Source organism: Thermobia domestica, chromosome 11, assembly GCF_964235325.1.
Source record: "Thermobia domestica chromosome 11, izTheDome1.hap1.1, whole genome shotgun sequence".
NCBI lineage: Eukaryota > Metazoa > Arthropoda > Insecta > Zygentoma > Lepismatidae > Thermobia > Thermobia domestica.
This window is the reverse complement of record NC_137464.1, coordinates 212,515,551-212,533,903: the sequence shown is the minus strand read 5'-3', so window position 1 is coordinate 212,533,903 and position 18,353 is coordinate 212,515,551. Positions and strand designations below refer to the sequence as shown.

The 18,353-nt window shown below is 35.4% G+C and overlaps 1 protein-coding gene and 1 long non-coding RNA gene across 5 annotated transcripts in view; both read left to right on the top strand.

Annotated features, from left to right (window-relative positions):
- The window catches only part of LOC145664711 ((E3-independent) E2 ubiquitin-conjugating enzyme UBE2O), a 105,117-nt gene that overhangs the window by 46,713 nt on the left and 40,051 nt on the right, over positions 1–18,353 (top strand). For all 4 annotated transcript variants that reach the window (XM_081731579.1, XM_081731580.1, XM_081731581.1 and 1 more), the window contains exons 8-9: positions 4,815–5,023; positions 9,664–9,826. In XM_081731579.1, the coding sequence (XP_081587705.1) occupies positions 4,815–5,023; positions 9,664–9,826 (372 nt within the window). The remainder of the gene's footprint in view (positions 1–4,814; positions 5,024–9,663; positions 9,827–18,353) is intronic.
- Positions 9,838–13,700, top strand: LOC145664712 (uncharacterized). The gene is made up of 2 exons (XR_014127510.1): positions 9,838–11,570; positions 11,615–13,700. It is a non-coding gene; the product is annotated as an uncharacterized LOC145664712 (long non-coding RNA).

Below are 18,353 nucleotides of genomic sequence, written 5' to 3'. Positions count from 1 at the left end.
ATCGTGAGAATGACCAATAGTGAGTCCAATTTAAACGTGTTGAGCGTCTATCAAATGTTAACACAAGATTTTGAGAAAAATGTGCACCAAGATGGTTCCAAAGAACCATGTCACACAGCACTTTCCATCAATGAATTTTTGGCAGAAACAAAACAGTGCTGTGATTTCGCAGCCACTCTATGTGCCGGATCTCAGTCTCCGTGACTTATTTTTTATTCCTCTTGCTCAAAACCACTTGAAAGGTACTTAAGGTAATATCTAGAAGAGCGTAATCGACGAGCTGAAATATATTCCAACAGAATCTTTGCAGCACTGCTACGAAAAACGGAAACAACGCTTCTGTCATTGTGTAGTTGCCCAAGGGACTATTTTGAAGGAAATAAGCTTAATTTGTAAAAATAATAAATTCATCGTTAAAAGTGTCTTATTACGTTTCTAACACACCTCGTAGATACTCTATATAAACCATCTATATATCACCAAAAAATGCGTATTTTTATTTTTTGTGTAGTGTACAATATTCAGCAGCGCCATCATTTTCTATTTTCAAGAACCTCTGAGCCAAGGATTTATAATTTAAAAAGAATATATATATATATATATATATATATATATATATATATATATATATATATATATATATATATATATATATATATATATATAATATACATTTCGCTACCGTAGTTCCTTTCTGAGACTATCCTGATGTCTGGAAACTCAAGAATGGTCGTTCCCTTTTATACCCTTCGGAGATTTTTTTTAAATGTATTTTTCCCGCCGTTGTACTTTTCATTTCCGTTTACATGTTGACAAGTAGTATGTGCGTCACTGCTAGGAATGTGTGTGTATGTCATCATTAGAAGAATACAATAGAAACAGTCTTTTGCGTAATCATATATTTTTACTTATATATACAGTACATAAATAAATAAACAGTCCTATAGCCAAAGAAGCATTCAACAAGAAAAGGTCACTCTTAACTAGCAGCTTTAATATTGGACTAAGGAAAAATTGAGGAGTATTGGACTCTATATATGGAGTATTGGACTTTATGCTTCAGAGACCTGGACATTGAAGAACTTACAGAAGAAGTATTTAGAGGAACTTCGAAATATGGTGTTGGGGGGAAAATGGAGAAGATAAAATGGACAGAAAAAGTAACGAATGAAGATGTGTTAAAACAGATAACAGAGAAGAGGATGTTTCTAGCCATCATCCTTTGTAGAAAGGCCAATTGGATTGGACACATCTTGCGAAGAAATTATCTTCTTCATACCTCTATAGAAGGAAAGATGGAAGGAAATAAAGGAATAGGAACACAAGAACACAAGTGATTGATGATTTGAAAAATAGAAGCAAATATTGGGAGTTAAAAAAGGAAGCTGAAAATCGAGGAGTATGAAAGAAACCTTCCAAACTGAAAATTAAGAAGAAGAAAAACTAGTCCCAGGACCTGCCAAAAGGCGGAATACTTAATAATTCAAATAAATAAATAAATAAATAAATAAAAATTAAAACGAAAACGGTAATTATTGACAACAAACAGCATAGTTTCCGCGCCATAAAATACATTTTTCTCCATTTTCTCGAAAACTATGCATGAGAATTTATTGTTAGGTGTCATCATTTTGTTCAGTTTGATGTGATCTATGGATTGTCATATGTCTCGTCGTAGAACAAATAGTTAAACAATAAAAAGTTATTCGTAATTTTGGGATATATCTCGTTACCATATTTTATATTTCTTTCTTGGTAGTGGCATAATGAAAATCTTGATGAGGATATACTGTAGAATCAGTTCCATTTATTTATTTATTTATTTATTGGAGTTAAATTTATTTATTTATTGAACCAAACTGTACATTGTGCTTTTCGTTTTCCCAAAATGGTATATAAAGTGATTTTAAGCTGAGAGTTATTGCTTATATAGTAAATTTACAAAAACTTAGGTATGTGACGTAATATTTCCAGGGATTTTTAATCTATTGAATTTCAGTGTGTTCTAACTTAAATTTATACTTTACTCTGTGTTTTAGTTTTTAAGTTCAACACATTTTCCACATACCATTTGTGTGTGTTTCAGACCTACCTATACTTTACAATATTTGCAAAAATATTTGGATTTGCTGTCTTCGACACACTTTTAATCATAAGTTTCACTTGCGTGTCTGATGTTAACACAAGCACCACTAATCATTCCTGCCAATTCCCTAATATGCATTGGCAGTCTTCCATGTTCAGCCCTTGTCGCCATTTGAGATCTAATTAAAAGCAATGCAAGTTCTTTGATAAATTTACGACGTGTGAGTTACTCAGGATCCTGTGCTTTGTTTGCTTTCAAAAAGACGTATGCATGCAAATGTGTGACAATATTGTGACTCCTGGTTCGACAATTCATAGGTAAAATGGTTTTGTTCCATTTTGTTCGTTTATCTTATCCAACATATTTTGATGTTGAATCACAGCCTCAAAATCGACTTCATTTTCACCATCACCAACATGCAGCATTTGTCCAGGCGAAGAAAAATAGCACGACTATCAGATAACACTTCAACAGAATCATCTTCTAAATCACTATCCGGGTTATGTTCGCTCTCTGACTGGAAATCTGGATCTGCATCACTCGTCGAATTCACTATATTCTCTTTCCAATTCATCTATTTCATTATCATTTACAAGGACTTCAGCCATTTTCAAACATTCAAATACGTTGCAAACAATATCCAGATATACAGCATATGTGAATTATTCGGTAAACTAGATGAAGCTTTTAGGAGAAACGTTACTCAATATGCCACAAATAAAGTTTCGTCCTGGTAGCTAACATTGATTCCAAACGACTGACGTAAACGGACGGGTTGGGTCTCACGGACCCAGAGCAACTTTAGTCCTTTGCTGTACACAGTCGAATGACAACTGAAATGACATGTGCATACCCCTGACATCTAGTGACATTACTTGAAAGGAGTAGAGAAGGACTTGATTTTAGCTGAAAAATTCTTCAGAAATGCAGCACTTTTACGTATGTACGGGTCTGAGAGACCCAACCAGTCCGGTGTAGGGTTAAAAAAGAAAGAAGAGAGACTTGTTTTTTTGAAGGTAGACTTACAGAAAAAAAATACACACATTAACAAATTACACAATAAAATATCAGCAAACAAGTTTGGTTATATGATTTTTAAAAAAGAATGTGTTGAATTAATACTCGGCCGGAGTTTTTAGATACTTATTAGTACCAACATATACAGTAATTTTGAAACAAAATTTTTTAATTATGTATAAATTCATTAGCAGTTCCCTCAAGAAAGATACAGCAAGATGAACTCATTTTTGTTTCTAAAACGATTATCATGATTTTTTGTCTTTGGAAAGGATAAGCCTCGTTGTAAGGGTTCATTGCATTGTTATACTTCGAAGAGGGTCAATGATACACTTAAGTTTCATCACACATTATGACGTCATTAAACGCCTCAGTAGGTACTCCTGGGAAAGGTTTGATGAGGTCTGAATAAATTTCTCTCGAAGTTTGCACTATTTCTCTTGTTAGAAGCTTTGGCGCCCATTTATCTAAGATTGAAAAAAAGCATAAGAACACGTGTTTTCGAAATAGACAGTTTCCTATCAATTAATAAGGCGTTATTGTCCGGTTATTCTTAACCAATTCCTCCATACGATTCAAAATTTGATCTGTTGCTGAAGAGGCGGGTCTGTTTGACCCGTCTTGTCACTGATAACAAAATCACAAGTCTGAAAGCGCAGGATCCATCCCTTTATTGTATTTCTGCCCAGAGTTTTGCTTCCATACACAGGCTGCAGTTTTGAATGAAGTACTGTAGCTGAAATGTCTCCGGACTTAAACAGGAACTCGATTACCGGTCGTTGTCGGATTCTTATGTTTATTTCAGGCTTCGTATTTAAAAGGTTAATTCTGATTGCAGATTGGAAAGAGAATGTTCTATCTATTAGCTATGTTAATTACATAGGGGAAGCCAAGATAATTTTTTTGGAGGAGCTAAATTTAAATTGATTTTATCTTGACTGCTTGTTTCTTTGAACTTATATTAATCTAAATAAACAAATGAAAGTTTCAGGGAAGGCTGAAAATGGTCGCAGGGAAATGAGTTCTCTTCCGTAACCACCCCGTAATTATGAGTTTGATTCCATATAATTTCTTGTGTTCTCTAGTGTCTCGTAGAAGCGCGGTGGCTCAGTGGTAGAGCGTTCACCTCTGGTGCTTTGGGGTCTCTGGTTCGATCCCAGGTCGCACAGAGTGGACTTTGTGGTGAACAAACACCGTGTTTGGGCATTTTCGGGGTTCTTCAGTTTCCTTTCACTTCATTCATTCCACCATTACATTCATTTCTCATTATTACAGTCTCCTTTAGCCTAGCCAGCATAACTGTGGGACGTGAAATTGAAAGATATCATTTCATTTTTTTATTTCATTTTTTATTTCCTATCTTTTTTTTCACGTGTTGGAATTATTTCTCCTTTTCTAGACATTTCCTCGCAGTTCCTAGAGTATATTTATTTTCATCATTTCCTTGCCTTTTTCCGTAGTGTAGTAACAACTCGCTGGTGTCTATGTGGATAGCGTACGAGCCTTTGGCCCTGGTTCGATTCCCGGCGGGAGCTTATTTCGTTCGGATTTTGCGTTAAGCTGTAGGTCCACATCTCATATCGCCTTGCTACTGAACGGGACGCTAAATTCAGATCCATATCTTCCATAGTTAATTTTGTTTTTTCTAGTGGTCCTTCAATAATGTTGCCACAACATTTTAAAGATGATCAATGTGTGTATTTGTTTTCAGGACGGTTCTGTGGAACATGATATTCCGTCGACAACCTTATATCCAATTCATCACTTAGATGATCAGGAGTTTTTCCCTGGAGATTTTGTGATAGAAAATAAGGAAGACTCATCAATGAGAGTATACGGAGTTGTACAGAGTGTAGATCATGCGGGAAGGACAGCTCGTGTTAAATGGTTTCGTACTTACACTTCAAGTGATGAGCCACGGTAAGTGAAGTAGTGAAAGTAGTGGTTTGAATTTCTTATTGTAGAAGAGTGTTGGTACTACTTTAACTATGAAATGAATGAGGTAAGAAGAATATTAATTATTTCACGTTGATTAAAGATAAATAGCAACTGGAATTTACATTTACATTTTGTAGATAAACTATTTCGGAAAACTATTAAAGTAATGGACATAGCGAAGTCATGAGATTTTGTAACTTCCTTTGTGGAAATAATTCTAAAGAAAACTTCAAACAGCAATAAGTTTATATATTACAATTTGAAAGAGATTGTTGCATTTCTTGATATGATTGACAAGTTAGTTTTATAAATTATTTTGTCAAATAATGCGAAGTCGGAGAAAATCAAGTACATGAACATTATTTGGTGCTTCCTGAAATATTTCATTCAATAAATGCAGTTTCAAATGTACTCTAAAATTTCCTTAATAGCGCAAGAAGTAAGAAACAACGGATTGCGCAGAATGTTTTCAGACTACTTTAAACTCACAGTAAAAATAGATTCTCATAGATAGTGCGCGAACGTATTTTGATTTTGTTAACCAGTTTTGCCTTTCCTAGCCATAAAATGTTGATCGACTAAACAAATCTTTCCATAGTGCATTTTTTTTCAATAACAGTTGTATTCTGTGTGGTATAACGCAAGTTAATCGTTTCGACGTATGGGGGAAATATATATCACGACTCGGCAAGGATGAAAGACTTGAAAAAGTCAACATCAGTCACAGGCAAGAAGTGTCTACGTCGTTCATAAACCTTAAAAACTTCTGGAGATATACGCAGCACTACTTACACAAAAGTACGTGGGTTAGACCCCAATATATAAATTAATGGGAGGCCTATTAAAAATGATCCGTGAGGTATACTTTCACCTCTGTGTTTTTTTATGTTTGCCTATTTGTCTGTAATTTTGAAGCAAGAAATCTCACGACATTTCGTCACACCAGGAATAGTCGAAAGAGTCGACTGGAGCTATAATATAGCAAGTCCCTCTGGAAGATGCTCAAATAAGGAATCTTAAACATGAAGTTCAGAAGGTTCGTCTAATGAATAATTATAGTCACCTACAGTAGCGTACCCAGGAATTTATTTCGGGGGGGGTCCAAACTAAATATGAAGCTATTTTATATTAAAATTGCCCCTAAAATTAGGCTAAATTTTTAAAAAGTCGAAATTTCGGGGGGGGGGTCCGGACCCCCGTGTCCCCCCCCTTCCGTACGTCCCTCACCTAAGTAGGATTATTTTCAAGATGTAATCATCATAAAGTAAGCTTTATATAAAATTACAGTCATGTAAGTGTTTTAATTATTAAATCTGAAATATAACAGTAGATTTTGCAATTTAAAATTTTCCAAATATTCTGCCTATTTTTCCATTCAACATTCTAGAGCAGATTTAAGATAGAATATAAAGTGTTTATACTGTTAGAAATTTACTTGTAATTTTATTTAAATAGACTACTCTAACAAATTGTTTCTTTTGGATATATTTTAATTCAGATCGTATGATTTTATAATTACTAGTTGATGCTCTTCGTTACATATTCAATACAAAACAGTTCACTTACCTTGAACCCGCAGCTATTGTATTTTTTCTAGGAATCTTCTATATTTCGGTCCATTTTAGGACCATATTCATGAACAGTCACATCTGAACCTAGAAGACATTAGTTAAACATTATTTTGTTGCTTTTTTGTCTCTATTCGATCTTAGAAAATGAGGTAACTACAATCGAATGGTTTGTTAACAAAATCACTCCACACTACCATTTCTCACCACAAAAACTCCGTCGTTTGAATTCCGTTAATGAAGCCTTTGTTTGTACGAGGGTTGTCCAGAAAGTAAACAACGTTTTGTCATGGTTAAACAAAAACAAAAGATATCACCACAAAACTTAATTACAAAGCCACAGGATCGTACTCTACACTTGTATGTAATCACACCATAATTGTCAAGATATTTGTTATAACGTGGGACCAGTTTATCAATGCCGATATTATATTCATTTGCCACCAAAGATTTGAGCCAGGCTGTCACTGCTTGCTTGAGTTCCTCATCGTTTGTGAACTATTTTCCACCAAAAAATTCCGTAAGTTTCGGGAATAAGTAAAATCACTTGGTGCCAAGTCAGGGCTATAAGCAGGATGACCAAAGATTTTACATTTTGGACGTTGAAGTGCCTGCGTGTTAGTGCTGATGAATGAAACCGGGCATTGTCATGGATCAACAACATTGACAGCATTCCACAATTTCTTGTTTTGGATGGTGCGTTGAAGTCGTTGAAGAGTTTTACAATAGGCTTCTGAGTTTATTGTTGCTCCTCTTGGCATGAACTCAACGTGGATTAAACCCTTTCGGGGGGAAAAAAAATGCCATAACTTTCTGGGTCTTCAAATTTGGTTTTTCCTCCTTGTGTTTTGAGAGCGAATTTTTGGGGGACTGCTGTGGATCACATGGTTTTCAGAGAGTCCTGGCCAACTGCTTGTAATTATGTCGTCATTTCAGGGGACTACATGTATCCTATAGTCCAGATGTTGTTCTGGGCAATGACGTTATATTTCAGAATGATAAATATGCCATTCATACAGTTTTTGAGTTGTTGCAGCGGGTTGAGGAACATCAGGATGAAATTAAACACCTCTCCTTGACCGCTCAATCCTTAGATTTGAACGTAATTGAACATTTTTTTTTTCCGTTTTGAGGACACGTACCCGCTATAATACTCCGCTTCCATCTTTTCTCACGAAAGTGAAAAATACACTATACGCGGAATAGTGTAATATTCCAGTTGATGCCATTCACGACCTCTATGATTTCATTCCACGTTAGGTCAGAGCTCTTTCTGAGGGTGAAAGTTGGTCCATCTTCATTCCTTACTTCACATATTATATCAAGTAATGAAAAGACTTCGTAGGCCTCATACAATGTAGAATTTTATAAAAGAATTCACTGAAGGTGGCTGAATTAACGCCAATACATTTGCAGGAAATGTGTAAATGTTTAAATCGAATTTTTTTAGCGGGGGGGGGGGGGGGAATTGTTAAACTCCCGTTAATATTATTGATATGCATCGTGTTGTTTCATTAAGTTATTAATATATACTTAATGGTCGATAAAAGTGCATTTGGCTTCGTTGATCAAATTCCGTAATCATTGCTCAAGCACTCGTATTTCAGAAACAACGCACATTATATTTGTTTCTTTTGTCGATTTATCCCTAGTATCGGAAACCTTGTCGTCTCTCACACACCACTCGCTTTTGCTGTGTGCAGGATTATTAGTGTTAGCTTACTTAACAAAACTTATGAACATTGAAACGTGTTCATATGTAATATTAATAACTATTTGCACTTTAGTGATAATACGAGAGCTGTCCAGAAGGTACCAGACTTTTTGGCCTATCGTGCTAGTGGGCGGGGCTAGTGTCTCCATCTTGGTGTCAGAAGGTTGCCATACTCAGTACGCATCCGGCTGGGGCAGCGTGAGGACTGTGACGCACTTAATGTGCTTTCTGTGACTTGTTAAAATGTGCGCTGCAATAGAAAATCCCGCCTCTTGTGAGGTACGTTCTATGATTAGGTTTTTCTTTCAAAAAAAAAAAAAAAAAAAAAAAAAATGAAATCCTTCGCCAACTGTGTGAAGTGTATGGACATGGAATAACGAGTGAAGGCCGAGTGAGGCAATGGTGCATTGATTTTAAAATTGGTCGTTCCATTGTTCACGATGATTACCCCTCCAGTTCACAGGTGGTGTTAGATCACCTACCATACAGCCCGAATTTGGCGCCGAGCGACTACCACCTCTTCCCAGCGATGAAGACATGGCTCGCTGCACAACGTTTTGATACTGACGCCGAACTGCATGCTGGTATAAAGCCAGTGGTTGAAATAGCAGGCAGCAGATTTCTACTGCGACCGATATTGAAAAACTTGTGCCACGGTGGGATAAGTACCTTAATTTGCGTGGCGATTATGTGGGAAAATAGCTTAAGAGTGTATCCTTCAAATGTAAATAATACAATTTGGTTATTCATTCTATTAGGTTTTTGTTATTATTTTTATTTTTTATTTTTTTTTTAATTTCAAAGCGTCTGTTATTTTATGGACAGCTCTCGTATTGTGATACATGGTGTGTTTACATAAATTGTTTGGTTGTTTGCGTCAAGATGTGTTAACAGCGACCGAAGAAATGCAATTTTCGAAAAGAAGAGATTTTCTTTCTGTATTTCCTACTGTTATTAAGGTTCTTCACTAATCTTACCCTCACTTTTTTAATTTTAGTAAACGACATAGAAGATAATAGAAGATAACACTAAAAATTTAGAAATTGAGCCACATATCTGCAAAATGCTGTTACATAAATTAATAAATGTCTTCAAGATATTTTGTATAATGTGTAAATTCGGGCACCGAACAGTAATTCACCTAATTCACCGATGAATCACAAACAGTTATTTAATTATAGATATCTCTGTAGAAATTATGTGGAATATGTATGTTAGCATGTTAAAAGGAACTTAAGTAGTCGTTTTTAGTTATATCTAATCCATTGCGCGTTCATGTGTGTGTATGTATATGTGTATGTATGTTTGTTTGTGGTGTTTATATTTGTTTCCTCTTCCAGACCTTCGTTGCTTGAGGAAAACGAAGTGAGTGTCTATGACTTGAAAGACCATCCTGATTTCCAATACAGACCTGGAACAGTTGTTATAAGAGTAGCTAATTTTGAAGGAGAAGACGCTTGTTGCACTGCTGGTCAGGTGCTTGACAACTACCCAGAAGGACGGGTACGTAAGAATGGAAAGACAAGTGCTATTTCCTTTATTAATTTGGCAGTTGCCCGTTTATCTAATGGAAAAAAACTTAATATGTACTACGTACCTCTGTCTATAATACTTGTGTTAGGAAAGATGAACATGAAGCTGATATATTTAACAACATTCAGCATTTTTAAGTTGTTAAATGTAAGCATGTTTCTATATGGAGGTAAAACGTCTTCGTAGATGCTAAAGCTTCTTTTCACATTCACAGAGACCAATAGAGTAAACTTCGTATTCACTCGGAGATGTTGCATATTTCTGATTCTCTCAAGCGCTTCTTTGTCGAAAGCATGTAACAGCTTTTTACTCACCGCACGGAAGCAAATAGTTCACTACAATTTTTTTTTCTTTCTTCTAAGCGTTGTTGCAAGTCGTTAATGACAACGATCGTATCTTTGAAACTGTAGATAAAAATAGTATTGTCTGTAAATCATGAATCTTCTCTGCCTGAAGAATTTAGGGCGCCTAGGAAATTACACTTGCGTCGTTTGGGTCCAGGGAAAGCATAAACTGCTTGATATTGTCAAAATTCTTGCACAGAATACAGCACACTCAGTTCATGATGACCTGAAAATTTTGAATAAAATTTTAAAAAGTAGTATAGTAGTAAAAGAAGAAGAAAAGGGAAAATTTTTGGAAAATTATCTCTTATCTCAATCGGAAGAAGATTTGACACCTCGGGTATGTTCGGAGGGCTCATATTGTTCTAAAAGAAAAAAGAGCACACCTAAAAATTTTGACTCTAATTGTAACCAATTCTTCCCATTGCCGAAGAACCTTAAAATTGATCTCATATAAGTAGAAACCAGCTAATGGATCTTATCGTGTGACAATCTCATTTAATCATGTTTTACACACTTCCATTAAAGTCCTGTTTTGTGTTACGTCCTCCAACTTTTAACGTATCCAAAGGTATGATATTTTTCCAAAATCTTACAAGCCAATGAGAATGATATGTTTCATCGATGTTAGATGTCCCTAAACTCGTATTGATATTTTACGGATTTGCTCCCAAGAAAATTTTGGCTTCTCCTCATCTTCATTGGTTCATATTCAGTTACGTGTAAGCTAAAGCAACACAAAATACTGATGAAAGAGAAAACAGTACAGTAATAATAACCCTTATGAAAAAAACAGGCACATGTACAGGCGCATGTAACACAGGCCATTTATCCACCTGTGGGACAGGCACATGTGCAGGTGCCTGAAAATGACCCCAGTTTGAACGCCCTACACATGCATGTTGAGCAAACATGTACAGGGCATGAACAGGTATTACTGCACAGGTGTTTGTATGGTAGATACCCTAGTAGATCTACCATAAAAACGTATGTAAAGTGCCTGTCAGCGAAGAAGACGTGCAAGTACAGCCGCTGTACCAGTATAGAACATGTGATGTACATGTCATGTATAATGTCTGTAACATGCATGCTGAACACAAGTTATACGCGTGTATGATAAATAGCTTTTGCCTGGTACATGTGAAAAGTACTTACGAAACATGCATGTAATGTATGTATACATGTAAAAACCATACATGTGACATGCATGTTGCGGGTATGGAAAACATCTGCTGCTTGCATGTAACAGGTGGAGAACATGGAAAAACCATACATGTGAAATGCATGTTGCGGGTATGGAAAACATCTGCTGCTTGCATGTAACAGGTGGAGAACATGGAAAAATCATACATGTGAAATGCATGTTACAGGTGGAGAACATGGAAAAATCATACATGTGAAATGCATGTTACAGGTGGAGAATTTATAAAAATTGTACATGTGACAGGTACATGCCACATACATGTTACAGGTTTGGAAAGCCTCTGCTGCTTGCATGTAGCAGATGTAAAACATGTAAGAAACATGTGCTGTACATGTATTATACATGCGCGAAACAGGCCTGTTGCTTAGATGCTTCATTGCATGGAAATAGAATGTTAAGGTATGTAACATACATGTTACAGGTGCATGCCCCATGTATTGTACAAGTATATAAAACCTGTTGCCAGCAAGGAAACAGGTGAAGTACATGCGTTGTTACATGTACGAAACATGTTATGTACATGCATTGTCTCGGCATTATACAGGCATGCTATCAACACATGCACCGGAAGTGCACTTAACAAGCATTGTGTATATAGATTACATGCACGTTGTGTTAACTAAAGCAGATAAAATGATAGCCATGCATGTAAAAGTAGAAAAATAGATTTCTGAGAATTAATTTGCACAAGTACTGCATGTGATGTACACCCATGTCCAAAATTATTGTCGCATGTCTATAAATATGTTTTTGTAGAAATATAATTTTATAACGAATTCGCGCGGTATTTCTTATAATGTTAGTATGTGTATAATCAGCAGAGACACGTATGTGGCAAATTTAATGTCAAAAGAGCAGTAAATAAGAACAATAAAACGAAAATGAAACTTCTTTGTCCATTTAGCAATATTTTGTTTTACTCATTCTAATTTTCGTATGTATAATTCTTTTCCCATGTAATTTACCACAAATATACATTTCCCGATTATACACATAGTATCAGTATTAAAAGTACCCTGCAAAATCATTATCAAATTATATTCTTCCAAGAAGACAGTTACAGATATGCGACAATCATTTTGGACATGTGTACATGCAGGGTAACATATAATACTGAATAAGGAATAATTATGCAACAAATGACATTACGAAGAGTAATGGAACTAGCTTTTGAGGTCGAAACCTAGTTTACAAGTGTGCAAGGAGAAAAGAAAATATATACAAAGTTTTGGAACACGCATGTAAATTAGTTCTTACTTGTACTTCATGTACTTGCTAGTCTGTAATGTACAAAATCTGTTGAACATTTTCCTTTCCTCCTTGCACGCCTATAAATGAGTGAAAGTCAGTATTGTTACTTTTCGTAAGGTCATTTCTTAAATACTTATTCTTCGTCTATTATTTTTCTTCAAGTATATGTTACCCAGGATGTACATCCTATGCAACAGTGCTAATTAATTCTGATTTTTTCTACTTTTATATGCTTGAATACAGTTATTTTATCTACTTTAGTTATATGCCATGTGCATATAATCTATATACACAATGCTTGTTACGTGCACTTACAGCGTATATGTTGCTTACGACATGCCTGAATGGTACTAGGACAATGCATATACATCGCATGTTTCGCACATAAAACAATGCATGTTTTTCACCTGTTTCCTTGCTGGCAAGAGATTTTACATACCTGTACAGCATTTGACATGGGCCGGTAACATTTGTGTCACCTACATGAACATTTAGGCTAGCACTTACAACACTTTCGTTGCTTACAAGGAATATTTAGGTTTCCTGAGAGCGCAATACATTTACAAAACATTTTTCGTACATGCTACTATGCTATACGAAACAACGATGGAAGAACTGAGTAACGCGAATTTTCGACTAAAATGCCATTTCCAAGAAGCAAGTTTAACAGGAAATGCCAGAAAAACTATGATTAACGAAAGATATTTAGACGCAATCCTGTTGCCTTTCATAGTTGTTTCATATAAGTACGGTTGTTCCCCTTTATTTTTGCTTATACTTTATTATCTTTTCCTGTTTGGAAGCAAGGTTTGTGTAAATCAGTCACCACGTTTGGACCCGAAAAGAGACCTGGATAAATTTTATTTCATGTCTTACTGTCTGAATGGTAGTTTTATATTTTGAGTAACAAAGCAATTTACGATATACTCATTTTTCTTCCAAACAGGTTTGCTGTGTATCGCCAGCGAATTTTTTGCAACAAAGAAACAAATATGTTTAAGATTCGTTTTGTTCATTAAAGAAATAATAATCATGTTGCCTTTCATAGTTGTTTCATTGAAGTACGGTTGTTCCCCTTTATTTTTACTTATACTTTATTACCTTTTCCTGTTTGGAAACAATGTTTATGCCAATCAGTCACCACGTTTTGACCCGAAAAGAGACCTGGATAAATTTTATTTCATGTCTTACTGTCTGAATGGTAGTTTTATATTTTGAGTAACAAAGCAATTTACGATATACTGATGTACACAATTTATAGTTTTTCTTCCAAATAGGCTTGCTGTATGTCGCCAGCGTGAAATTCAAATGTATTTACAACAAAGAAACACACACGTTTAAGATTCGTTTTGTTTATTAAAGAAATAATGAAATGCTTTCATACAAATGTATATTATATAAAGACTGAAAATACATTTTTTTAAATTCTTGCAAAGAAAACACAATATTTTCTTTGTTCCATCGTTTTATATAAATTATGAAAATCTTAGCAGTGAATATTAAACCAAAAGCAAGTTTACAATGTTAACCGTGCGTCTAAACAAGGGAAGTATCAATGAGCTCATATTGAAACCTACCGTAAAATTTCACTGAGGAAGGAAGTCCCACAGAAAAAACACACAATAAAACAACTGCGTTTTTGAAGTGGAGTTAACCTAAATGGCAGATTGAAATGTCGCGTATCCATGTCGACAATAGCACAATACGTTCAGTACCACCCCTTGTAAACTGCCTGTTAATAATAAAAAATCAATAACAACAATGTGGGTACATACTATACCTAAGGGGAAGTCGTACGGTAAGGTGAACCTTGACAGCAGCCATCTTGAATTTAGGTCAAGTTTTGTAAATAGGAATAGAGCCAAATGATACATGATTTTGGGTAAGAATTTAAGCAGAAAAACAATGGTAGCAATAGTTTTAAGATACATGCATTTGGTAAAAAGTTACAGTCATATTTATTGTGTATGTTTCCATGTACACAACTCCCGAATGAAGCAGCTGTCCAACAATTTGTAAAATACAAAAATATAGGAAACACCCTTTATATTTTCCCAATTTGTCCCAAATGTTGTTAAGCAAAGGTACACACTTGTAGGAGATTAGTCGGCAAATTTGGTCCAAATTGGTTGAATAGGGGTGGAGATACAAGCCGGAAAAACGAAAATTCCATTGGAAAAATACAAAATAGTTTAAACACCATGTAATTCTGATGATTTGTTTGAAGTTACGGTGGTCACAACTCAATACTTTCGAAAGCGTACTCTGAAAATATGGTTCAAATCTGTTGAATAGGAGCGGAGATAGACTAGATAATACGAAAATTTAGCCAAAATCGTTGATAACAAAATTCTTATATTAAATGCTGTATGTGCAATTTTCCTCTGATCTGTCTCAAATTTTAGTAACATTTAGTTACAAATTTTAGTTATATTTCAATAGCGACAACTTACTTTTGGGCAGCTGCTTCATTCGGGAGTTGTGTGCATGGAAATATACACAACAAATATGCCTGTAACTTTTTACCAAATGTACGTATCTTAAAACTATTGCTACCATTGTTTTACTACTTAAATTCTTGCCCAAAATCATGTATCATTTTGCCCTATTCCCATTTACAAAACTTGACCTGAATTCAAGATGGCTGCTGTCAAGGTTCACCTTACCGTACGACTTCCCCTTAAGTATAGTATGTACCCACATTGTTGTTATTGACTTTTTATTATTAACAGGCAGTTTACAAGATGTGGTACTGAACGATTGTGCAATTGTCGACATGGATACGCGACATTTCAATCTGCCATTTCGGTTAATTCCACTTCAAAAACGCAGTTGCTTTTTTGTGTGTGGTCTTTCTGTAGGACTTCCTTTCTCTGAGTGAAATTTTACGGTAGGTTTCTATATGAGCTCATTGATACTTCCCTTGCAAGACAAAAGATACAAGTTTTGTTCTATTAACTTAATAAACTCTACATTCCATAATAATTGCAAAGTACCTTACTGCTATTCTTAAATTCTTCATCTGCAGATGACTCAGGTGTAGTGTTCAATTGTATATCATCCAATTCAAGAAGGTTGAAAAGTACCTATCCTGTCCAACTTTTATGCATATGACTTTTGTATATAATAATTCCTTCGTAAGGATGACATAATCATGAGTAACAGACGAATCATTATTACAGTGAAAAACGTGTGTTATGGGCAGATTGTACCACTTTTCTGTGAAAGCAGTTTCAGCTTCCATCTTTTCAACATAAAAATATATATGTTCTTTGCAACAAGATTCGCATTCAATAACATATATTTCTATGATCCTACAAACATGTGCTGTGCTACAGTCATCAAGCAAAAAGTAACTGTCATCGTGCTTCCTGTTAGTGCAGTGTTTAGAAGTGCAGAAAAGCATTTTTCCTGTGTGTATATCACCTATTCGAGAACATTTATATATTTTAGCGCTTTCTTTACCAGAAAAACACGTTGCTGTAATAGGAATACCGGACACTTGTGTTAAAATATACTGTGTAGAGCAATCAGTTTTTGTGGTATTGGCAAACGAGACTGATTTTGAACTTAAAAGGAATTCTGTAATCTTAACTGTTGCAGATGTTCCGCTACACGCATTTTCTCGTGCAAAGCCATTAACAATCTGTGAACCTATCTCTTGTGTTCCATGCATGTAGTGTTTTAAATTTCCATTTAGTGACTCAAACGGGAAACATGAGAAAGAATACAAAGGTCCTGCATTTTTGACACAATCAGTGAGGTGCAATAAATCATGTACGTTAGAACTCATATGCTTCCTACCATATAAATGTTCAGTTTGGAAAACAAATGCATGCAAACATTTTTCCATTGCATCCAAATGTTGCACGGAAATTGTACTTGATAAGAAACACGCCACTGGTTTGATGATTTGCAAAGTGTGATTGAAATAATCAGTATTATTGAAAATATCAGAAAATATAGGAAAGTACAGTAAGAAAAGATTCTCAAACTCGATAGCTTTCCAATTTCGACGTTCTTTGATCGATCGTGGAGAACGGGTTAAACATGATGGCGTTTTTATTTCTGTCAAACGCTTGTTGAGTACATTAATCTTGCGGCCTAAGTACCACACTTCATCCTTGTTTTTGGAATCCAGCCAATTCATGACTAAAGAACGAAATATACCCAGACATATACAATGCATGTAATCTATCATTGTACTCTCAATAATCTGATAATTATTAAGGAATGCAAATACACTTATCCCCTTAGCACCAAACTCTTTATTCTCACTATGTCGAGAGTGGTCTGCGTCATTTCGCAGCGGACCTTTAGGATGTGCCACATTGTACGGATAAATACGTAGTCCATGTTGTAAGTACTGTCCTGGTTGAAGACATTTACTGCATCCAAACTTGCCGTTGAATTGTACTAGCTGCTGTACAGCACACTTTGCAGGTTTATCAAACGTGCCAAGAATGGCATGCAAGCGTACCTGAGTGATAACATTATTTTTCAAAGTATATTGTCCTTGTAGAAGAACACCACATTCAAACTTCTTCAATTGTGCAGCTACACATGAATAAAATACAGAATGCAATAAATCGTTCTTTTTAACGTGCAACTCTGGAAGTCCGATGAAAGTGAACAATCCAACTAGAAGAATGTTTTCTGGTTTCCATCGCATCGGTTCATCTATTTCTAATATGGAAATGTAGAATGGCCAGAAAGTGATATGAGAACTGTTAAAACAGGTAACGCCATCAACATTTATGATCCCTGTCAAAGATAAAATTCCATCTTCATCCACTAATAATGGGTGTTCTTCCCTGAATTTCCTATAAATTTTACCATCTCTAACACTACTCAAGTTACCCTGACGTGATTGCGATATTGACAGATTTGCCAGAAAATGTGGTCGGGAAAACATGTTCTCCAGTTGTTTACCAATATCTACAGTAAAAAAAGAGTGAGCTTTTTTGCACACGTGTTTAGTACAGTTATTGCATGAAAGGGAAGCACAGGCTGAATCGTGAATATATGCACACTGGCAACAGAAGAAATGCCGCTGGACTTCTATGTTACGTAAAGCCATGAATTCTTGCAATAATAAATATTTCGTGCGTGGTACTTCTTTAATATTTACAGAATGCATTAACCTAAGAAGATCTGATGTTGCAGTTTTCGTGAGCTTGTGCTTATGAACAAACTGCATTATTTTTATAACAGATTTACTTTCAACGTTCTCCTGCAATGTAGAACTGTTTGGTCCCGAAACGTTATGAACTACATTTAATTGCAATTCAGGAACAGAAATATCTTTTAACTCAGAATTGCACTCTGAACTATCAGGCGAAAAGTCGAACGTTGATTTAAAAGGATGCTGTGAATATGTGCCGTGAAGTATTTCGTTTTGTTCCTCAAGAGGAAACGCCGGAAACGAACATTGTTCATCGATACAGCCCGATGAACCAACGCTTACACTGCCTGTCAACTTATTTTCCCCGATTTTTAAGCCCGCGTAATTGGGAAAAGGGTCAATTTGTGGTTTATCGGATTGTATCGAAGAATAATGGTTGTTTTCGTCCTTTTCTCGTGAAGAACAAGACGATGTACTAAGGCTATTACATAATGTACCTTCTCGTTGAGTGCCAGGAATTTCAGTGTTTACTCTCTTAACATGTAAACGCTTATTCCACCTATATCGTGTTTT